Genomic DNA, 24203 nt, shown 5'->3' with positions numbered 1-24203 from the left:
GGACCTTTGGTTCTGGGTCCATCTTCACTGCAGAGTTAGCAGCGAGCGAGAACAGACACGCTACAAAGCAAAACTTGAGCTGCTGGGTACACATTGGCATTGCACTCCCTCATGAGAGCCTTCTGGGTGCCTGGCCTACAGTTCATTGCGCTGCCGTACATGGAGCATCTCTGTGAATTCTTTCCCCAGGGAACCTGTGAGAATGTCAGATACAGATAGGGGCGGCTCTAGGTATTTTGCCGCCCCAAGCACGGCAGGTCACAGATTCCGTGACTTTAACAGACTCTGTGACTTCCGCTTCAGCTTCAAACCCTCCTCCTCCCGCGCGGCAGGGATCTGGCTGTCAGCCCCCAGGCCAGCAGGGCTCAGGCAGTCAGCCCCCATGGCTGGCAGGGCTCTGGCTGGCAGGGCTCTGGCTGGCAGGCCCCAAGCCAGCAGGGCTCAGGCCGTCAGCCCCCATCGCTGGCAGGGCTCTGGATGGCAGGCCTCATGGCTGGCAGGGCTCTGGCTATCAGGTCCCAGGCCAGCGGGGCTCTGGCAGTCAGCCCCCATGGCTGGCAGGGCTCTGGCTGTCAGGTCCTAGGCCAGCGGGGCTCAGGCAGTCAGCCCCCAGGCCAGCGGGGCTCAGGCAGTCAACCCCCATGGCTGGCAGGGCTCCGGCTGGCAGGTCCTAGGCCAGCAGGGCTCAGGCATTCAGCCCCCATGGCTGGCAGGGCTCTGGCTGTCAGCCCCCAGGCCAGCGGGGCTCAGGCAGTTAGCCTCCATGGCTGGCAGGGCTCCGGCTGGCAGGTCCTAGGCCAGCAGGGCTCAGGCAGTCAGCCCCCATGGCTGGCAGGGCTCCGGCTGGCAGGTCCTAGGCCAGCAGGGCTCAGGCAGTCAGCCCCCATGGCTGGCAGGGCTCCGGCTGGCAGGTCCTAGGCCAGCGGGGCTCAGGCAGTCAGCCCCCATGGCTGGCAGGGCTCTGGCTGGCAGGCCCCAGGCCAGTGGGGCTCAGGCAGTCAGCCCCCATGGCTGGCAGGGCTCCGGCTGGCAGATCCTAGGCCAGCAGGGCTCAGGCATTCAGCCCCCATGGCTGGCAGGGCTCCGGCTGGCAGGTCCTAGGCCAGCGGGGCTCAGGCATTCAGCCCCCATGGCTGGCAGGGCTCCAGCTGTCAGCTCCCAGGTCAGCGGGGCTCAGGCAGGCAGTCCCCGGGTATGGCATGGTGCAGACAGTCAGCCCCCATGGCTGGCAGGGCTCTGGCTGTCAGGCCCCAGGCCAGCGGGGCTTAGGCAGTCAGCCCCCATGGCTGGCAGGGCTCTTGCTGTCAGCCCCCGTGGCTGGCAGGGCTCCGGCTGGCAGGTCCTAGGCCAGCAGGGCTCAGGCAGTCAGTCCCCATGGCTGGCAGGGCTCTGGCTGGCAGGCCCCAGGCCAGCGGGGCTCAGGCATTCAGCCCCCATGGCTGGCAGGGCTCCAGCTGTCAGCTCCCAGGTCAGCGGGGCTCAGGCAGTTAGCCCCCATGGCTGGCAGGGCTCCGGCTGGCAGGTCCTAGGCCAGCGGGGCTCAGGCATTCAGCCCCCATGGCTGGCAGGGCTCCAGCTGTCAGCTCCCAGGTCAGCGGGGCTCAGGCAGTCAGCCCCCATGGCTAGCAGGGCTCTGGATGTCAGCCCCCAGGCCATCAGGGCTCAGGCAGGCAGGCCCTGAGTCTGGCATGGCGCAGACAGCTCCACATGGCCAGCAGGCTCAGGCTGTGTGCCCCCCGCAATGGGCCTCCAGCTGTCAGCTCCCCGCCCCATGCAGGGCTTCAGCTTCATCCTTCAGCACGTCTGTTACCCAGTGTAGACTCCTATTTATGCTCCAGCCCCAGGAATACACCACAGACCCGATGCTTGCTTGCCGAGGAGGCTGTAGTATGGGCCCGTGACAGGATCCCTGGGGTGCAGCCTGGGACTGTGGGACCGCTGTGCCCCCGAACTCTCTCCAGCCTGGGCTGTCTCTCACAACAAATTGTTAGTGACAAGCAGCAAACCCCTTCCAGGCACTGTGATCTCTCAGCACAACAGCATGTGGAGCCCCACACCCAGCTAGGTTGCATGATTGCTTCCAGAGCCACTCATGAATCACACAGACAAAAGCACCAGAGCCAAATCCCCCCAGCTCACAGCACTGTACCTCAGGAATATACCACCTTGCACTGCTCAAGACAAGCAGTGCAAATTTATTAATTGGTTCACCTCTTCATCAATGGAAAATATGTATACATCAACCTTTGTAAACCTGAGCAAGCACCCTTACCAAACACTTTAGGCAAACTCACTAGTAAAAATAAACAGTTAAACAAATTTATTGGCTACAAAAAACAGATTTTAAGTTATTATAAATGATAGGAAAAAGTCAGTTAGTTACCAAAATAAAATAAATTATAATCATGCAGTCTAACCTCTCAACTCTAGTAGACTGGGTAATATCAAGATTAAGCAGTTTTTCTCACCCCACTGGATATTGCAGGTCATAGTACACCAGTCTCATCTGTTGGAATCTTCAGTCTTCTGAGTATCCTTGTTCCTTGCAGCATAGGTAGATGGAGGAGAAAAGGCCAAGCATGGGGGCCCTGTATTCTGTTTTATACGCTTAGTGCATGTGCTTGGAGAACACAAGTCCAGGCACGATTGGTGGGCACTGCTGTCACAAGTTAAAGCAATATCCCGGTGTGGCTCCTGTAAGTGGGTCATTGAATTGTAGGTCCTCTGCTGGACAATGGCTGGTGGTGTCTGTTCAGCACCCACCCGGGTGTTGGTTACCACCCTTGTCATTGTATCTGGAGAGCTAGTATCTGGGTGCTTCCCGAACCCACAGCATATTTTAGTGACAACCATACGACACATTCTCATAATTTTATATGCATTAATGAGATACATATTTAGATAGGAAAATGACTTTCAACAGATCATAACCTTTCCCCTGATACCTCAAACGGCCTGCTTTATATGCAATATCACAATTATATAAAAATAAGGAATATAGGGGTTACAGGATGCTCCCCCAAGATATAGAATGTCAGAGGGCCTCTCCCCTTTTTGAGCAGGACCACCCAGTGCTGATTGTGACGGGTTCCCCCCAGGGTGCCACTTGGAACTGGGGTACCACTGAGCCTGCCTGACCCAGCAGCCTGGGCTCCCTCTCAAATTGTGGTGCTGTGATAAGTTGCTGAGCTCTCCAAGATTGCTTTCACCAGCATTCACACACCCAGCTGCAGCTTCACACACATATGCTGAGATCAGCTCTGCCTGGGAAGGCTCAGCTAAGGCACCTCCCAGTGGCTAAGGCTCGCATCCCCCTCTGGAGTGTAAACTCCCGTCTTGCGCTGCACAGGGAACTGTACCGCGTATGCTCATAGAAGTCGACCCTTCCCTCAATGTGGAGAGAGAGATGCAACCACAGGCGCTGACTTTTCAATGTGCCAGGGAGTGCTTGACTCCTGGCTCTGCCCCAGGCCCTGCCCCCACTCCACCCCTCCCCCAAGGCCCCATCCTCTCCCTGCTCCACCTCCCCGCTCCAACCCCTCCTCTTTATGCCCCATTCTGGCCCCCTCCCCAAGCGTGCCGAGTCCTCACGCCTCTCACTCCCCCTCAGAGCCTCTCACATGCCGTGAACCAGGTGGTTGTGATGGGTGGGAGGCACAGGGAGGGAGGGGGGATGTGCTGATTGTCAGGGCCTGCTGGTGGGAAGGAGGTGCTGGGGCTGGAGTGGAGCTGATAAGTGCTTGAGGGTGGGTGCTCAGCACCCACCATTTTTTCCCTCTGGGTGTTCCAGCCCGGAGCTCCCATGGAGTCAGCTCCTATATATGCAACAGCTTTCTGTCCCAAGTTATAATTTCTACACGCTGGTTTTAGATAAAACAAAAACAAGTTTATTAACTACAAAAGACAGATTTTAAGTGATTATAAGTGATAGCAAACAGACCAGAGCAGATTACTTTAGTAAATAAACAAAATCGCAAACTGAGCTTAACACACTAGATAGGTAGGATATGAATTAGCAAATTCTCGCCTTGAGTGCTAAACAGGCTGTCAGATTCTTAAGGCACAAGCTACCTTTACTTTCCCAGGTTTTCATACACAGGCTAAAATCCCTCTAGCCTGGGACCATCACTTCCCACAGTTCAGTCCTTGCCCCTCACATGTTTCCAGGTGTGTTGTTATAGGGAGAGTGAGGTACCAGCATGATGTCATTGTCCCCCTTTTATATTTTCTTCCCACTTGCTGGAAAGCTCTTTTGCTGTGACTGGGTCAAACAGTTCCCATTGTGTAGTGCTATCTCTGAGAGGTGTCTATTGTATGCAGTTCCTGGGGAAATCCTTGTGCTTTTGTGCCTTTCCTCAATAAGCCATTAACATTGTTTGGCCTTTTTACAGTAGTACTTGAAAGGCTGCTTGTATGGGCCCTAACAGAACGTGTCTGACGCCTCTGGGCACATGGGGATTATTGGAAGGCATGAAGGACGAGCACCACTGGCATGGAGCAAGCCTGTGCCCACGCTGCAGAATGGTTGTGTTAGCAGCCAACAAGTTGTGCTCACTTGGGCTATGCCCCTGGTGAGCCAGCTTATTCGAACAAAGCGGTTTAGCATGGAGACAGGATTCAAGTTGACCTGAGTTAACTTTTCAGTGAAGGCAAGGCCTCAGGTATGATTACATCAAGGGACACTGCTCCTAACAAGACCTCCTGTGGACATTGGTATTTTCCATCTGTCTTGTAACAGACTTGGCTAAGCTTAACAGTTGCACAATATTAGCTCTCTGTTCACACATTTCTGACGATACCATGTTTTACCTAAAGGAAATGTATCTTTGCATTATTGCTTTAGAAAATCTTGTGATATCTCAGGTGATTGTATCTTTTACATCACCCTTAGGTATTGTGTAGGTTGGGATCTTGGTACTACTCTATTTCTTTGATTTGCCTTATTAATTATCATAGTGAATAGTCTTATTTTTGCAAATCTCTCTCATGCTGGAGAGACCCTTATATTGATCCATCAGTGGGGCCTTGGGGGTATAGTAAGAAGAAAAGCTCCAGGAGCTAATTATTATTAAACAAGGATATTGCAGGGGCACCCAGAGGCCCCAGACAGGCCTTGTTATGTTAGGGACCAAGAAGAAAATTAATAGAATATCAGGGTTGGAAGGGATCTCAGGAGGTCATCTAGTCCAACCCCCTGCTCAAAGCAGGACCCATCCCCAATTAAATCATCCCAGCCAGGGCTTTGTCAAACCGGGTCTTAAAAACCTCTAAGGAAGGAGATTCCACCACCTCCCTAGGGAATCCATTCCAGTGCTTCGCCACCCTCCTAGTGAAATCCAACCTAAACCTCCCCCACTGCAACTTGAGACCGTTACTCCTTGTTCTGTCATCTGTTACCACTGAGAACAGTCAAGCTCCATCCTCTTTGGAACCCCCCTTCAGGTAGTTGAAGGCTGCTATCAAATCCCACCTCCCTACTCTTCTCTTCTGCAAACTAAACAATCCCAGTTCCCTCAGCCTCTCCTCATAAGTCATGCGCTCTAGACCCCTAATCATTTTTGTTGCCCTCTGCTGGACTCTTTCCAATTTTTCCATATCCTTCTTGTAGTGTGGGGCCCAAAACTGGACACAGTACTCCAGATGAGGCCTCATGAATGTCGAATAGAAGGGAATGATCATGTCCCTCAATCTGCTGGCAATGCCCCTACTTATACAGCCCAAAATGCCATTAGCCTTCTTGGCAACAAGGGCACATATCCAGCTTCTCATCCACTGTTACCCCTAGGTCCTTTTCTGCAGATCCTAGTTCCAGTCACTGCTGTCAGCCTACTAAAGCCTCACTGTGTGACCCACAGCAGGGACCCTCGACCTATGACCCTGTGTAAAGCACATATACCCCAATGACAGCTCTGTAGGATCAACCATCCAGGACTGGCTTCCTGGGCTGTGTGACCTAATGCAACTCTCCCTCCTTTAACCTCTCTGATTCCGTGTCCACATGGAGTACTGCGGAGAGTGTACCTGGTGCAGCCACATAGCAATGGAGGAGTTAACCTACGCATGTTTTTGTCATCAACCTTTCTTCCAGCCAACTAGAAAGCTTGGATTAACTAGTCTAAGTTGTCACTTTCCATTAAGGCGAATGGATCTGAAATAGCAGTATAACACTGGTTCTCTCTTTGGGATTATGTGTGAGAGAGTTCTCTGATTCTGATCTGGTTTCTGGTGGGTTCTGAACCTGGCAAAGGGAAATGATTCTGCAGAACAAGAAAGATCATTAATGATGACTATTAGCAACATCGGGAATATTAGTAGCATCAAAGAGACATTTTGCTAGGAGTGGAACTTTCTGGACCTCTAAAGAGGATCATGTGGGAATGTATTAAAAAAGCCTTGTTAAACTCACTTTCCATTAGCTGCTTGGCCATCTGGAACTGGATCCGAGCTTTCTGGAGAAAGAATGGCCTGTTGACTCTTTCGATGCTCTCTGTTGTAACTGGATGCCTGCTCGGATTTCTGCTAAGGGTTTTGGAGCTGACAGATCTGGTAAGTGGCAGAAATGTGTTGTATGTGCAGAAAAATTGGGGTGGGATCACGGAGTGGGTTAAAACTCCTTAGGATAATGGAACTATTGCTATAAAACTTCTTTTGGGTAGAAATGTGTTAATCTGCACTAGATTAAACCTCACACTATAAATTGTGCAGAGAAAAACACCCGTTCATCTCAGCCCTGCTCCCTGGCACAGCTCTAGCAGCATTAGCAGGCTCTCCTAGAACTAATGCTTATTTATTGTCACAAAACGTACTGCTTGGCACAGCATGAGGGGTTAGCACAGGAATCCAAACTAAGCTGCAGTTGCCAAACTAAGGGCCCTTTTGGTGAGGAATCCTCCATGCAGTCTCAATGTTTCTCCACTTCCTGATCTACAGAAATCGTCACTCACAGTGGGGTAAACCCTGCCCCTCACTCTGTCAGGGAGGTGCAGCTCCATTGTACAAGGAGGGGACAGGGCAAGCCAGCATGGTACGGAGCCCAGTTCTGCAAGGGCACCTTGGTTGGCAATGTACAGAGAGGGGTAGGACATGGGTAGGGAAGGGGAGGGCTCGAGTACCCACTGCTGTCTGGCCTTTCCCTTGGAGAAGCTACTCCGAGTTACTCCACCAAGGGGCTGCAGCAGCCCTGGGGAATAGTTCTGCAGCATGCAGGAGGCGGGTTCATTTCACCACCCCCTCTTCACACACTACCCTGTTCCTGGTTCAGCTACCCAGGCTCGCTGCTGGGTGAAGGATTTGCTCCACTGTGTAGATGAGCCAGGTTCTGGGTTGTCATAGTACTTAGCACCTGCACAGCTCTTGAGGAATCCTCCCACCAGCTCTGGGAAGTGTGTCAATAAATAGTGAGGCCCATTAGAGAGAGCTGGCAACTGAGATGAAGAGATTCGCCCAAGGCCACACCACTAGTCAGTGGCAGAGGTGGGATTAGAATTTAGCAATTTCTGATACCTGCCCCCTTGTTGCCTCTCGTCTAGGAGCTTCTTGTAGAGGAATTAACTGAGCCAAAATGTAAGTGACTAATCTAATCTTTCAGCATTCACCAGGACCCTTGGGACCATGGACAAGGCTGCAGTGCTAATGAATAACACAAAGTTAAAAATACATTAGATTACATTGGTTCTCTTAGAATATGCAACAACTTCCCCTCAATTTTTGATGTAGGCCTTATTTTAGCTGGCTGTGGTGCTAGGTAGTTGAGAGGTGCCTTTATTTGGTTGTTACCTCGCAGAGCTTCGCTCATTCTGTAACAACCTCATTTAATCTGGCAGGATTTAGAAATGTCTGTCACTTGAGTTATGGCTCCCAGCATGCTGCCCATAGCAGAGATAAACTGGTTACTTAAGTGAAGCAAGTGCCAAGCCTGGTGATTCTCAGTGACACCTGGTCTGCCACACCTGCTGAGCTTTCACGGAGCGTTGCCGAGGGAGTCTCCCTGCCTGCTGAGCATCTGTGCCCAACAATCCACTGAGGTTCAGTTTGCTGTGTTCCCGTGCCCTGGAGCCAGGGCCCTACCAAATTCACGTTCTATTTTGGACAATTTCACAGACATAAGATTTAAAAAATCATAAATTTCATGATTTCAGCTATTATAATCTGAAATTTTACACTGACCCAAAAAGGAGTTGTGGGGGGATCACAAGGTTATTGTGAGGGGGTTGCAGTACTGCTACCCTCAGAGGTGATGAGAGGGAGAGGCAGGAATGGTCATGAGCCCCTCCCTAGATGCCAGAGGGGGCGAGGAGTTACAGCAGGGCCTCAGGTCAGAAGGAAAGTACCTTGCCCTGCCCTGGTGATGGGGCAAAATGGGAGGGAGCAGGGAGGAAGCGGAGAGCTGCCAGGGACAGTGGGGATGATTATGGGGAGGAACGGGGGGCAGCATAGGCCAGGACTGGGAGTCTGGGGGGGGTGCACAGTAAGGAAACAGCCATGTGGCCTGGATGGATGGGCATCCGTTCTTGTTTTTTTAAAGATTGAAACAAAGAGAAGGGCTGAGCACCTCTCTGGCTTGTAGGGAAATTGTTGGGCAGAGTCTGTGTATGTCAGTGGCTCTCAGACTTTTTTACTGGTGGCCTCTTTCACATAACAAGCTTCTGAGTGTGACACACCCCCTTCTAAATTAAAAACACTTTTTATATATTTAACACCATTATAAATGCTGGAGGCAAAGCAGGGTTTGAGGTGGAGGTTGACAGCTCGTGACCCCCCATGTAATAAGCTCACGAGCCCCTGAGGGATCCCCACCCCCAGTTTGAGAACCCCTGGTGTATGTTGTGGCAGCCCGGGGTGAATGCTCACTTACTCCATTGCCCTCCAGAATCCCAGATCAGAATTAAAATACCTTGGATTGCCTCCCTCACATGATGAATCCCTTAGGATCAATTATGGTAGGACCACAATTCCCAGGGATTCTGTTAGTCTCAAAGGTGCCACAAGTACTCCTGTTCTTTCTTCAGGGATTTCCTGTTCATGCCATCGTGTCTGCAGACAAGTGAACTGCACCTTGCTAAGGCCCCTACAAGAGCAGCTCAAGGCCATGGGCCAGTTCTCTGGGCTGGGGTGTGTCTGCTCCAGCTCTCTGGTTGGATGCTCAAGTGGTTTGAACTGGGACTTTCTGACATGCCCAGTGCCCCTTCCTTGTTTCCTTGCCCCTCTTCTGAACAGGCAGGTCTAGCCTGGGGAAATAGGCTGCGTTTAAAAACAGGTTTGCGAACATGCTTGAACTATCACGTTTTTCAATACAACCTATTTCCTAGTCTAGACAGGGTAGGCCAATGCCAGAGCCCCACATTCCATTCTTACCCCAGGTACAGGCTTTAAAGAGGGACATTGCTCTGTTATATAGTAAAGCAGGACTGTGAGTGTGTTTTCCAGCAATGTCTCATTATTCACCCTCTCAACTCTCCTGACCTTGAGACAGAAGCAGTTGCTGACTCCAGGCTCCTCTGAGAGCCACAAACCCCTCTCCTGTTTTTGCTGGGATTGTGGTTTGGATCCAATGCTGGAAGAGCTGTACAGCATGTTTCGCTGATGGCCTCCTTTCACATTGTGCCCTTGGCAGCACATTCCATGAGACTGGTTTGCTGTAGGGCCACAGCGTATGCGCCCTATTCCCAGAGTCGCACTGTGGTGGTCTTGCTACATAGCAAGAGAGCCACTCCCAGTTCACACTGGAAATACAGAAAGTAGCACTGATGGCAATGTTTCTACTGCAAAGAGTTTGCCAAGAAAGGATAAGGACAAAGTGTCGTTAGCTGCTCTTTCCCAGCGATCCTGAGTGTAACCTTACTGCACCCATCTCTGCAGTGGCTAAGTGGTACACGGAGACATACTTTAATATTACTTCTATTACAATATGTGGATACCTAATAGGGGCTTATAAATTGCAAGCTCTGAAAATACTGCGCACAGGCTGGGGTATGAGGAGGTGTGCTGTATTGTACACCGTGGTGGGTTGGAAGGTATGGGTGCTGGCTGGTGAGTCTTGCCCACATGCTCAGGGTTTAGCTGATCGCCATATTTGGAATCAGAAAGGAATTTTCCTCCAGGGCAGATTGGCAGAGGCCCTGGAGGTTTTTCGCCTTCCTCTGCAGCATGGGGCATGGGTCACTTACTGGAGGATTCTCTGCAGCTTGAGGTCTTCAAACCACAATTTGAGGACTTCAATAACTCAGACATAGGTTAAGGGTTTGTTACAGGAGTGAGTGGGTGAGATTGTATGGCCTGCATTGTGCAGGAGGTCAGACTAGATGATCATAATGGTCCCTTCTGACCTTAAAGTCTATGAGTCTGTGAGTATGGCATATTGGGTGCAGTGGGGTATTGGAAGGTATGCTATATTGGATTGTATACAGGGAGATATTGAGAAGTATGGTATATCGTTGCCCTTTGAAAGGCAGGGGTATAATGAATCTGCTGTAATTCCACTGACTCCAGTGAAATTACACCAGGGATAAAATTGGCCAAGTAGATTTAATTATTTTTCTGTACTGCTGCAAAAATATCTTCTGGTGTACATTGTTCCAGAAATCCTCAGCAACGTGCATTAGTTATTGTTTGTTCCCTGCACTTTAGTGTAACAAAAACTAAAATGAAAAGAGAAATTTAAGGCTTCAGCCATAAAGCAAGCAGGTCAAATATATAATTGAAGTGACTGAGCAACGCAGTAGGTGTCCAAAAGCTGGGCTGCTAAGGAGAACCTGGAGTCTGGTGGAGACATGCAATAGATCTGCTCTGCTCCCAAAGCAAGTCAGTGGTGAAAGGGGAGGTAAACCTGCTCTAAGATGATCACACCATTATTTGTCCCTGGTATTGCAGACCTAAGGGACAGCTCTCTGCTTAGCAAGTCCAGGGGTCCCCTCACTCTCCTCCCATACTTGAACAGGGAAAACCCTATGGATTTCTGGGGCACTTCCCTGTATGCCAATAGCAGGTCGGGTAAATACTTGTCCCAATTCTGTGAGTGCTGGTCCATAAAATGTTTTCAGCATCATCTTTAGGGTCCCATGAACCTCTCCACCAGCCCGTTGGACTGAGGGTGATACGCTGAGGCTCAGGTGTGTCAGACCCCACACTTCTCCCATAAGCACTGGAGCAGGACTGACATGAAGTTGGACCCTTGGTCCATAAGGACCTCCCTGGGGAACCCCACTCTGCTGAAAATGGTCAGCAGCGCGTCTGCCATGGTGTCTGCCTCCATAGAGGACAAGGCCACCGCCTCGGGGGAGCTCATAGCGAAATCTACCACCACTAGAATCAAGTATCAGAGGGTAGCCGTGTTAGTCTGGATCTGTAAAAGCAGCAAAGAATCCTGTGGCACCTTATAGACTAACAGACGTTTTGGAGCATGAGCTTTCGTGGGTGAATACCCACTTCCTCAGATGCATGTAATGGAAATATCCAGGGGCAGGTATATATATGTGTGCTAGCAAGCAAGCTAGAGATAACGAGGTCAGTTCAATCAGGGAGGATGAGGCCCTGTTCTAGCAGTTGAGGTGTGAAAACCAAGAGAGGAGAAACTGGTTCTGTAATTGGCAAGCCATTCACAGTCTTTGTTCAATCCTGAGCTGATGGTGTCAAATTTGCAGATGAACTGAAGCTCAGCAGTTTCTCTTTGAAGTCTGGTCCTGAAGTTTTTTTGCTGCAGGATGGCCACCTTAAGGTCTGCTATAGTGTGGCCAGGGAGGTTGAAGTGCTCTCCTACAGGTTTTTGTATATTGCCATTCCTAATGTCTGATTTGTGTCCATTTATCCTTTTCCGTAGAGACTGTCCAGTTTGGCCGATGTACATAGCAGAGGGGCATTGCTGGCATATGATGGCGTATATTACATTGGTGGATGTGCAGGTGAATGAACCAGTGATGGTGTGGCTGATCTGGTTAGGTCCTGTGATGGTGTCGCTGGTGTAGATATGTGGGCAGAGTTGGCATCGAGGTTTGTTGCATGGATTGGTTCCTGAGCTAGAGTTATTATGGTGTGGTGTGCAGTTACTGGTGAGAATATGTTTCAGGTTGGCAGGTTGTCTGTGGGCAAGGATTGGCCTGCCACCCAAGGCCTGTGAAAGTGTGGGATCATTGTCCAGGATGGGTTGTAGATCCTTGATGATGCGTTGGAGGGGTTTTAGCTGGGGGCTGTATGTGATGGCCAGTGGAGTCCTGTTGGTTTCTCTCTTGGGTTTGTCTTGCAGTAGGAGGCTTCTGGGTACACGTCTGGCTCTGTTGATCTGTTTCCTTATTTCCTCATGCGGGTATTGTAGTTTTGAGAATGCTTGGTGGAGATTTTGTAGGTGTTGGTCTCTGTCTGAGGGGTTAGAGCAGATGCGGTTGTACCTCAGTGCTTGGCTGTAGACAATGGATCCTGTGATGTGCCCGGGATGGAAGCTGGAGGCATGAAGGTAGGCATAGCGGTCGGTGGGTTTTCGATATAGGGTGGTGTTAATGTGACCATCACTTATTTGCACCGTGGTGTCAAGAAAGTGGACCTCCCGTGTAGATTGGTCCAGGCTGAGGTTGATGGTGGGGTGGAAGCTGTTGAAATCATGGTGGAATTTTTCCAGAGTCTCCTTCCCATGGGTCCAGATGATGAAGATGTCATCAATGTAGCGTAGATAGAGAAGGGGTGTGAGTGGACGAGAGCTGAGGAAGCGTTGTTCCAGGTCGGCCATGAAGATATTGGCATATTGTGGGGCCATGCGGGTGCCCATAGCAGTGCCACTGATCTGGAGATATATATTGTCATCAAATTTGAAATAGTTGTGTGTAAGTATAAAGGCACAGAGCTCAGCAGCCAGTTGTGCTGTGGCATCATCAGGGATGGTGTTCTTGACAGCTTGTATTCCATCTGTGTGTGGGATGTTTGTGTAGAGAGCCTCTACATCCATGGTGGCTAGGATGGTGTTTTCTGGGAGGTCACCAATGCATTGTAGTTTCCTCAGGAAATCAGTGGTGTCGCGGAGATAGCTGGGAGTGCTGGTGGCATAGGGTCTGAGTAGAGAGTCCACATATCCAGACAGTCCTTCAGTGAGAGTGCCAATGCCCGAGATGATGGGGCGTCCAGGATTTCTGGGTTTGTGGATCTTGGGTAGTAGATAGAATAACCCTGGTCGGGGCTCTAGGGGTATGTTGATTTCTTCTGGTGTTAGTGTAGGGAGTGTCCTGAGTAGATGCTGTAGTTTCTTAGTGTATTCCTCAGTGGGATCTGAGGGAAGTGGCCTGTAGAATTTGGTATTGGAGAGTTGTCTGGCTGCCTCCTTTTGATAGTCAGACCTGTTCATGATGACAACGGCACCTCCTTTATCAGCCTCTTTGATGATAATGTCAGGGTGGTTTCTGAGGCTGTGGATGGCATTGCGTTCTGCACGGCTTAGGTTGTGAGGCAAGCGATGTTGTTGTTCCACGATTTCTGCCTGTGCACGCCGGCGGAAGCATTCAATGTATAGGTCCAGGCTGTCATTTCGACCCTCAGGAGGAGTCCATGTGGAGTTCTTTTTCTTGTGCTGTTGGTGGGAGGGCACCCGTGTATCAGTGCACTGTTCAGTGTTGTCCTGGAAGTATTCTTTGAGTCGGAGACGGCGAAAGTAGGCTTCGAGATCACCACAGAACTGTATCATGTTGGTGGGGGTGGCAGGGCAGAAAGAGAGTCCCCGAGATAGGACAGACTTTTCTTCTGGGCTGAGTGTGTAGTTGGATAGATTGACGATATTGCTGGGTGGGTTAGGGGTACCACTGTTGTGGCCCCATGTGGCAGGTAGGAGTTTAGACAGCTTACAGTCCTTTTTCCTTTGAAGAGAGGTGAAGTGAGTAATGTAGATCTCCTGTCTTATTCTAGTGAAGTCCGTTTGTATAGAAGTTTGGTTATTAATGAGAGTCTCCAGGTTGGAGAGCTCTTTTTTGATGTTTTCCTGTTTGCTGTATAGGATGCTGATCAGGTGGTTCCTCAGTTTTTTAGATAGAGTATGACATAATCTCTCACTGTGGTCCGTGTAGTATGTAGATAGCAGTGGATTTTTTACCTTTAGTCCATTTGGTATGATGTCCATCCGTTTGCATTTGGAAAGGAAGATGATGTCTGTCTGTATTTGTGCAAGTTTCTTCATGAGGTTGATGGATTTCCATTCCATACGGCTAAATGCAGTGCCTTGCATGGTGTCAAGTATCAGAGGGTAGCCGTGTTAGTCTGGATCTGTAAAAGCAGATAAGGTGCCACAGGATTCTATAAGGTGCCACAGGATTCTTTGCTGCTTTTACACCACTAGAATGTATCTCTTCCCTGACTGGATCACCCTGCTGAGGGGCCCCACTATGTCCATAGCCACCTTCTGAAAAGGCTCCTTTATGATGGGCAAAGGTCTCAGAGCTGCTTTACACTTATCCCAGGCCTTCCCCACCCTCTGCAGGAATCACAGGACCTGCAATACTGTTGGACAGTGTCAAAAGTTCTGCAGCTGCCTCTGCCTGGTGTGCCAGATGCCCTGATGCCCTGAGAGGGGACTATCATGGGCCAAGTACAACGGTCTGTGGCAGTGCCTCTGGGGGACCATAAATTGCCTCCTGGCTTTCCAAGGTTCAGTTTGCCCTGAACCAGTCCAGTCCAGGCAGTCCTCCGACTGGGATTCTGCACTGCTGTGGCCTGCAAGGGGCCTCAGCATCTCCAAGGAGGGATCCTCCTCCAGCTCCATCTGGAATTCAGCTGCTGGGTTTGAGGATACAGCCCTGATTGGTGGTGCCTCAGTTTCCCCACCTTGGGACAGAGGCATCAGCCTAGCCCTGTCAAGCCCTACCCCTTGCTGGCTCTGGCTCTGGCTCTGGGCACTCCAAGTGCCATCCGGCCAGTTCTCCAAGTCATTACCCATTAGCACCTCGGTAGGCAGGTGATTGTGCACCCCAACCTCTTTGGGTCTCTCCTTAGCGCCCCATCTGCTGTCCACAAACTCTTCCACCAGTGCACCCACACTGCGCAGATCTTTAGGCTTCGGGTCCACTAAACAGATCTTAAGGCCTGGAGGGCAGGTGTCATACAGCTGCTACAATCCCACCAGGTTATACACATCTTCTGCACCCTTCCCCCACTTTCGGAGATATTCCCCCAGCAGGTTGATGACCTCCTTGTAGGTGACACTTGGGGTCTTACGTACACCCCGGAATAGTTTCCTGTACGTCTCGGGGGTCAGTTCAAACTTCAGCAGCAAAGCCTGTTTGAATAGGTCAGAGTTCCCCATCTCATTTGGCTGAATGCCTCTATGGCCTTGGGACCCAGCAGGGGGGTCAGACAGCGCAGCCTGTCTGTGGGGTCAATCTGCTTCAGATCACAAGCCTTCTGAAAGGCTGAGAGGTAGGCATTAATATCTCCCCCCACGCACACACACCTCCTTAAACTGGGGCAGCAGTCTGATATCTAAATTCCCCAAAACTGGCATCTCGTGCCCCTCCCCTCTTATCCCCCGGCAGGCCGTTTTGGGCTTGCTGCTCCTCCAACTCCAACTCGTGCTTCCGTTGTTCTGAACGGTCCACCAGCCTCCGCTCCTCCAGCGCCAGCTCCTTCGCTTTCAGCTCCAGCCTCCGCAGCTCCTCCAAGGAGAAACCTGACTGGGGTTCCCCTGTGCTGACTGGGGAATCGGGTCTGATAGACTCCCGGTTGCTACAAGGACTGCCTCCACTGCTACTCCCCAGCTCTCCGGGCACCTTGGGAGCCCCCCTGGGGTCTGGAGCCTGTTCCTCAGACTGGTCATTCTCTACAAGCTGAGCCATCAGCTGCTCCTTAGTTTTGCCTCCCCACGCTCAGCCCCCTCTCCCTGCACAGACGTGCCAGGTCCCTCAGACGGAGCTGGTCATAGGCCATTTCCACCCTGGTTCCTTCAATTCTCTCATTTAATCACTGGCAGCCACTCACTACAAAGCGCCTTAGCTCACAGCCAACTGTCTACAGGGTGCATCCACCAACCATCCTCTGCTACCATGTTGTCACGGACTCCCAGGTCATGCCCACTCTTGGCCCCAAACAGTCCTTGGGGGGAACCCCCTTCAGTGAGACAGCTTCTTGGGGGTTCACTCTCTCTTGGGGATTAAGCCCCTCCACCGTCTGGAATCGCACCTCTCTGAGCCTTAGCATGCTTGTCTCTCACCGTGGGCCCCCTCAGGGAGTCCACGAGCTCTGGATCCCTGGGGCCTTCACTCCCAGAGGGAATAATGCAACCCTGATCTCTAGACCTGAGCAACTTTCAGCCAGCATAAAACAGGAGGGTTTAGTAGTGTCTGAACACAACATAGGAAACTCTCAGGGCCCTCAGCACAGTATATCAAAGTCTCTCCTGCATCCAGGTAGGCTCTGTGTTCTCTCTCTCTCCAGTCCCGAGCCCCCCGTGCTTTCCAGCTGGGCATCCGATATCACCTGCCCCCCAGCCCTGCCTCTGTCCATTGTCTTCTATCCAGGTAAACAGTGTCACCTGGGCCTCCTCTCCTCTCAGCTGTCCTATGTTCCCCACTGGCTGGAACTGGCTGGTCAGGTCACCGGGGTCCTCTCTTCGCAGCCCATTGTCCTCCCACTGGCCAGAACCGGTTGTGACTCCCGAGCTGGGCCTCCAAGTTACCAGGTCACCAGTCGCTAGGGTATCCATTCTCCAGGCCATTGTCTGGGGTCCCAAGTTCCTTCGCTGGTCCTCTGTAACAACAACTCCCTCTCCCATCACCTCGTTAAACCAGTAACACTCAGGGAAACTGCATCTCATCCCCTTTGCATGCAAACCATTGTAAAAAAAAACCAAGAAAATCCCCCACTTCGTCACAGAGATTACAGATTTGGTTGATAAAGTTCGTAATGTTGATGTAATATACATAGACTTCTGTAAGGCAATTTATTTGGTACTACATGGTATTTTGATTAAATAAACTAGAGCATATTAAAAAAAGCATGGTGCACCTTAAATGGGTTAAAAACTGGCTAAGTGAGAGGTCTACAATTGTCATTGTAAATGGGGAATTGTCATTGCATAGATCTGTTTCTACTGGGGTCCTGCAGAAATCAGTTCTTGGCTGTACACTATTTTTATCAATGACTTGGGGGAAAAAAATCATCACTAATAAAAGTTGCAGATGACACAAAAAATAGTCTTTAAGGTGCCACAAATAGTCCTGTTCTTTTTACAAACATCAGAGTAGTGGCAAATAATGAAGAGGGGACGTCACTGACACCGAACAATATGGAATTGCTTGGTAAACTGGAAACAAGCGAACAACAATTTTTAATACTGCTACATCATAAAATCATAGACACCTTGGGCTGGAAGGGGCATTAAGAAGTCACCTTGTCCAGCCCCTTGTACTGAGGCAGGACCACAGGGCCTAGACCAGGGGTCAGCAACCTTTCAGAAGTGCTGTGCCGAATCTTCATTTATTCACTCCAATTTAAGGTTTTGTGTGCCAGTCATACATTTAAACATTTTTAGAAGGTCTCTTTCTATAAGTCTATAATATATAGTTAAACTACTATTGTATGTAAAGTAAATAAGGCTTTTAAAATGTTTAAGAAGCTTCATTTAAAATTAAATTAAAATGCAGAGCCCCCCGGACTGGTGGCCAGGACCCAGGCAGTGTGAGTGACACTGAAAATCAGCTTGTGTGCCGCCTTTGGCACCCATGCCATAGGTTGCCTACCCTTGGCCTAGACCATCCCTGACAGGTCCAACCTGTTCTTAAAACCTCCAGTGGCAGGGGTTCCAGAACCTCCCTTGAAGCCTAGTCCAGTGATATCTGTGTAGAGGTATATGACATAAATGTAGGAGAACATAAGAACGGCCATACTGGGTCAGAACAATGGTCCATCTAGCCCAGAATCCAGTCTTCCAACAGCGGTCAATGCATTCCTATACATCTAGGAATAAAGAATGCAGGTCCCACTTACAGGATAGGGGATGCTAACTTGGGAAGCAGTGACAAGAAATTCATCTTGGATCCTCAGGCACCTCTCAGGAGAAGGCACCCACAGCCCATGCATTTCAGTCGCCTGGGACTGCTGAGCTGGGGGGAGCAGAGCAAGAGATGTGTGGTCATGTGGCTCTGCTCAGAGACGTGAGTTGATCCTTCTACGCCCTAGTCAAAGCCAATATGAACAAGTAGGATATTAAGCTGGAATTTTCAAGGAACCCTAAGGAGTTAAGTGCCCAAATCCCATTGAATTTCAATGACGGGGGCCCCTAACTCTCTTAGGCTTCTTTGAAAATCTTAGTCTTAGAATATGCCTGGGAACAGTCATAGACACAAGTCATCTCCAGCACTCTGTGTGAGGGCACAGCCAGCCTCTAACCATGGAGGGGAGGGGAATCTGCCCCTGAGGGAAAGTTATCCCATAACTGCTCTTGCACAGCGAAAGTTACCTGGGATGTGTTCTCAGCCAGTGTCTTCCCAGACAGAGAGTGCAGTGCACGTTCTGGGAATGCTTTCCCCAGCACTGACTGCAGTATGAATGCCTCAGTCAGGGGAAGAGAGAAGAGAGTGGCTGCGAAACATGAGGTAAACCACCCATTGGCTCCCCACACTGAGTACATACATTGACACTGAGGTGGAGGTGGGGACCGTGGTTTCAGTGGTTCCTCTACCCCAACCTGTTGCTTTGCCTGCCCGGCTGGTATGCAAGCCTGGGCCCTCCCCATGAGTCACTCAGAATTCAGGGGCTCTAGCAGAAGAATTGGTATTCCTTGCTCCAAGGCCAAGGTTATCAGTGATAGCAATCCCTTGGGGACCAGGGAGGGGTTATCGCTGACAGTGATTCTTGCAGTAACTGGGGAAGAGGGTTATTCATGTTGGCGATCCCTCTGCGTCGGGGAACATGGAGTTATCAGTGCCAGCAATCTCTCAGCTTTGGTGGGTATGGGTTTATTGGTGTCAGCGATCCCTCAGCATTGGGGGACGTGGGGTTATTAGTTCTGGTGATCTCTCAGCGTGGGGGTGTGTGACGTTATCAGTTCCGGTGATGTCTCAGCGTCTGGGGGCATGGGGTTATCGGTGCTGGCGATCTCTCAGCATCGCAGGATGTGAGGTCATCAGTGCTGGAGATCCCTCATTGTCAGGGGTTGGGCAGGGGATATTAATGCTGGCAATCTCTCAGCAGTTTGGGCAGGGGCTGGGGTAATCGGTGATAGCAATCTCTCAGCTTCTGGAGGCGTGGGGTTATTGATTCTGACGATATCTTAGTGTCTCTGGGCCTGGGATTATCAGTGCCAATGATCTCTCAGCATCGGGGGACATGGGGTTATCAGTGTCAGCAATCTTTCAGCGTCAGGGGGCATGGGGGTAATTGGTGCTGGCAATCTCTCAGAGTCAGGGGGCATGATTTTATCAGTGCCAGTGATCCCTCAGTGTCGGGGGACATGGAGTTTTCGGTGCCGGCTATCCCTCTGCGTCAGGGGATGTGGGGTTATCAGTGCCAGCGATCTCTCATCATGGGTGGGCATGGGTTTATTGGTGCCGGCGATCCTTCAGCATCAGGGGGCATAGGGTTATCAGTGCTGGCAATCCCTCAGCATGGGGGTATGCGGTTATCAGTGCCGGCAATCCGTCAGCATGGGCCTTTGTGGTGTTATAGGAGCTGGCAATCTCTCAATGTTGGGGAGTGTGGTGTTATTGGTGCCAGTGATCCATCAGCAGCAGAGGACATGAAGTTCTCGATGTTGAGGACCCCTTAATGTCGCAGGGTGTTATTGTTGCTGCTGATCTCTCAGTTTTGGGAAGGGTGCATGGGGTTACAGTGCCAGCGATCCCTCAGCATCGGGCAACTTGGGATTATCGGTTCTGCTGATCTCTCAGCGTCGGGCAGTGCAGGATTATCAGTGCTGGCGATCCCTCAGTGTCGGGGTATGTGGGGTTATTGGTGCCAGTGATCTTTCAGCATCAGGGGACATGGGGTTATTGGTGCCAGTGACCTCTCAGTGTTAGGTGGCATGGGGTTATGGGTTCTGGTGATTTCTCAGTGTCGGGGGTTGGGCAGGGGTTATCGATGCCAGCAATCTCTCAGCGTCACAGGAAGAGGAGTTATCAATGCCAGCGATCCCTCAGTGTCAGGGGTTGGGCAGGGGTTATCGATGCCAGCAATCTCTCAGCATCACAGGGAGTGGAGTTATCAATGCCAGCGATCCCTCAGTGTCAGGGGTTGGGCAGGGGTTATCGATGCTGGCAATCTCTCAGTGGCTGGGGCGGAGGCTGGGGTAATCGGTGTTAGCAATTCCTCAGCTTCCGGAGGCATGGGGTTATCATTTCTGGCAATCTCTCAGAGTCAGAGGACATGTGTTTATCAGTTCCAGCAGTATTTCAGTGTCTCTGGGCCTGGGATTATCAGTGCCAGCGATCTCTCAGCGTCAGTTTCACACCTCAATGGCCCCCCTCCTCTTAGGGAGTCCCCCCCAGGAAGGTAGATCAGCACTGTATATTGCTAACACTGTTGCAAGCTTCGCAAAGCATTTTGCAGAGGGCCAAAGGTGTGTGAATGGAGAGTGGAAGGTGTCTTTGTAGGTTACAAGAGGTCAAAAAGGGGGGAGAAGGGAAAGAAAAGAGCAGAAAACACTGCAGCTAGAAAGCTCAGTCTGAAGATAAGACACAGGCCTCCGCCCAAGGACACTGCTCACCAGGGCCGGCTCCAAGCACCAGCCCAGCAAGCAGGTGTTTGGGGCAGCCAACGGAGAGGGGCGGCACATCCCACAGGATTGGGGGACATGGTATTATCAATGTTGGCAATCTCTCCACGTGGGGGTGCGTGGAGAGATTGTGGGTGTTACCGGTGCTGGCAACCTCACAGTGTTGGAGAGTGTGGGGTTATTGGTGATGGCAATACCTCAGCAGTGGGGAGCGTAGAGTTCTCGATGCTGGCAACCCCTCAGCATGGCAGGGGGGTTATCATTGCTGTTGATCTCTCAGTGTTGGAAGGGGGCATGGGGTTATCACTGCTGGTGATCCGTCAGCCTCAGAGGGTGTGGGGTTATCGATTCCTCTGATCTCTCATCGTCAGGCGATGTGGGGTTATTGGTGCTGTTGATCTCTCAGCGGCTGGGGCGGGGGCTGGGGTAATCAGTGCTAGCAATCCCTCAGCTTCTGGGGGCGTGGGGTTATCGGTTCTGGAGGAGCAGAAGGTGATGAGGAACAGTCACTCCTGCAGGTAACAGAGGCAGAGAGCACAGCTGCTATTTGCATCTTGAAGTCAGCGAGGCCCTTCTTAAAAAAGGGAAGATGGAGAAGCCGCAGAACTACAGACCGGTCAGCCTCACCTCTGTCCCTGGAAAAATCATGGAGCAGGTCCTCAGGGAAACCACTTTGAAGCACTTGGAGGAGAGGAAGGTGATCAGGAATAGTCAACATAGATTCACCAAGGGCAAGTCATGCCTGACCAACCTGATTGCCTCTATGATGAGATAACTGGATCTGTGGATACGGGGAAAGCGGTGGATGTGATATATCTCAACTTTAGCAAAGCTTTTGATATAGTCTCCCACAGTATTCTTGCCAGCAAGTTAAAGAAATATAGATTGGATGAATGGATTATAAAGTGGATAGAAAGCTGGCTAGATTGTCAGGCTCAACAAGTAGTGATCAACGGCTCGATGTCTAGTTGGCAGCTGGTATCAAGTGAAGTGCCCCAGGAGTAGGTTCTGGGGCCGGTTTTGTTCAATATCTTCATTAATGATCTGGATGATGGGATGGATTGCATCCTCAGCAAGTTCGCAGATGACACTGAGCTGGAGGGAGAGGTAGATACACTGGAGGGTAGGGATAGAATCCAGAGTGACCTAGACAAATTGGAGGATTGGGCCAAAAGAAATCTGATGAGGTTCAACAAGGACATGTGCAGAGTCCTGCACTTAGGACAGAAGAATCGCATGCACTGCTACAGGTTGGGGACAGAGTGGCTAAGCAGCAGTTCTGCAGAAAAGGACCTGGGGATTACGGTGGACAAGAAGCTGGATATGAGTCAGCAGTGTGCCCTTGTTGCCAAGATGGTCAAGGGCATATTGGGCTGTATTAGTAGGAGCATTGCCAGCAGATCAAGGGAAGTGATTATTCCCCTCTATTCAGCACTGGTGAGGCCACACCTGGAATATTGTGTCCAGTTTTGGTCACCCCACTATAGAAGGGATGTGGACAAATTGGAGAAAGTCCAGGGGAGGGCAACGAAAATGATCAGGGGGCTGGAGCACATGACTTACAAGGACAGGCTGAGGGAACTGGGGTTATTTAGTCTGCAGAAGAGAAAAGTGAGGGGGGATTTGATAGCAGCCTTCAGCTACCTGAAGGGGGGTTCCAAAGAGGATGAAGCTGAGCTGTTCTCCATGGTGGCAGATGACAGAACAAGGAGCAATGGTCTCAAGTTGCAGTGGGGGAGGTTTAGGTTGGATATTAGGAAACACTATTTCACTAGGAAGATGGTGAAGCACTGGAATGGGTTACCTAGGGAGGTGGTGGAATCTCCATCCTTAGAGGTTTTTAAGGCCTGGCTTGACAAAGCCCTGGCTGGAATGATTTGGTAGGGGTTGGTCCTGCTTTGAGCAGGGGGATGTACTAGATGACTTCCTGAGGTCTCTTCCAGTCCTAATCTTCTATGATTCTATGATTGTGACAACCTCTCAGCATCAGTGGCACAGAGTTATTGGTGCTGGCAACCCCTCAGCTGCTGGTGGCATGGATTTCTCAATGCTGGAGACTCCTCAGCGAGGGGGATATGGGGTGTGACAAAGTGGGGGGTTTTCTTGGGGTTTTCTGTGTTTTCCTGTGGTTTGCATGCACAGGGGGTGGGACTCAGTGTCCCCGAGTGTTACTGGTTTAACAAGGTGAGGGGAGAGGGAGTTTGTTGGTACAGAGGACCGGAGAGGGAACTCGGGACCCCAGCCAATGGCCTGGAGGATGGAGACCCCAGAGACTGGTGACCTGGTGACCCGGAGACCCGGCTCAGGAGGCACAGCCAGTTCTGGCCAGTGAGAGGACAATGGGCTGTGAAGAGAGGACCCTGGTGACCTGACCAGCCAGTTCCAGCCAGAGGGGCCAGAAGAGGGCTGAGAGGAGACCCAGGCCTTCCTGTTTACGACCCTGTTTACCTGGAGAGAAGACAATGGACAGAGGGGGCTTGAGGCTGGGGATATCGGAGGCCCAGTTGGGAAGCAGGGGGGCTCTGGGCTGGAGAGAGGGAGCAGGCAGAGCCCACCTGCCTGCAGGACTAGGATGTGCTGGGCTGAGGGAGGCCAGGCCTGAGGCCCTGAGAGTTTCCTGTGGTGTATTCAACTCTCAATAAACCCTCCTGTTTTACCCTGGCTGAGAGTCACTCCGGTCTAGAGAACAGGGTTGCACCAGTCCCTTCTTGGGTGAGGAGGCCCAGGGGGTCCAGAGCGCATGGACTCCCTGAGGGGGCCCATGGAGAGAGACAGACATGCTAAGGCTCAGAGAGGTGAGGCTCCAGGAGGTGGAGGGGCCTGACCCCGAGAGAGAGTGGACCCCCGAGAAGGGCTGTCGCACTGAAAGGGGCACCCCCTAAAGACTGCACGGGGCCAAGAATGGGCACGATCTGTGAGTCCGTGACATGGGGTTATCAGTGCCGGTGATCTGTCAATATTGGGTGATGTGGGGTTATTGGTTCCAGCAATCCCTCAGCATAAGGGATGTGGGATTATCGGTGCTGGCATGGAGTTTCGAGAGGCATGGAGTTTTTGGTGCTGCCGATCTCTGAGCATCACAGGGTGTGGGGTTATCAGTGCCTGCGATCTCTCAGTGTCGGGGTTGTGGGGTTATCGGTGCAGGCAACCCCTCAGCGTTGGTGGAGGCAGTTGGGATTATCAGTGCCGGCAATCCTTCTGTGTTGAGAGGCATGGGATTATTGGTGCTGGCGATCTCTCAGAGTGAGGAGGTGTGACGTTATCAGTGTCAGCGATCCCTCAGCATCGGGGGGACATGAGGTTATTGGTACTGGAGATTTCTCATAGAATCATAGAATATCACTGTTGGAAGAGACCTCAGGAAGTCATCTAGTCCAACCCCCTGCTCAAAGCAGGACCAATTCCAACTAAATCATCCCAGCCAGGGCTTTGAACAAAACCTGCCCCAGGACCAGTCCTTGGGGCACTCCACTTGAAATCGGCTGCCAACTAGATATAGTTGATCACTACCCATTGAGCCCAATGATCTAGC

General features: G+C 51.1%; 1 protein-coding gene across 1 annotated transcript in view; it reads left to right on the top strand.

Annotated features, from left to right (window-relative positions):
* The first annotated feature begins 6369 nt into the window (after positions 1-6369).
* The window catches only part of LOC115638758 (excitatory amino acid transporter 5-like), a 90025-nt gene continuing 72191 nt past the window's right edge, over positions 6370-24203 (top strand). The window contains exon 1 of the mRNA XM_030540726.1: positions 6370-6546. Within this exon, the coding sequence (XP_030396586.1) occupies positions 6370-6546 (177 nt within the window). The remainder of the gene's footprint in view (positions 6547-24203) is intronic.

This window comes from Gopherus evgoodei, chromosome 22 (genome assembly GCF_007399415.2).
Source record: "Gopherus evgoodei ecotype Sinaloan lineage chromosome 22, rGopEvg1_v1.p, whole genome shotgun sequence".
In the NCBI taxonomy this organism is placed as follows: Eukaryota; Metazoa; Chordata; order Testudines; family Testudinidae; genus Gopherus; species Gopherus evgoodei.
The sequence above is the reverse complement of the archived record's forward strand: the minus strand, read 5'-3'. Positions and strand labels throughout refer to the sequence as shown.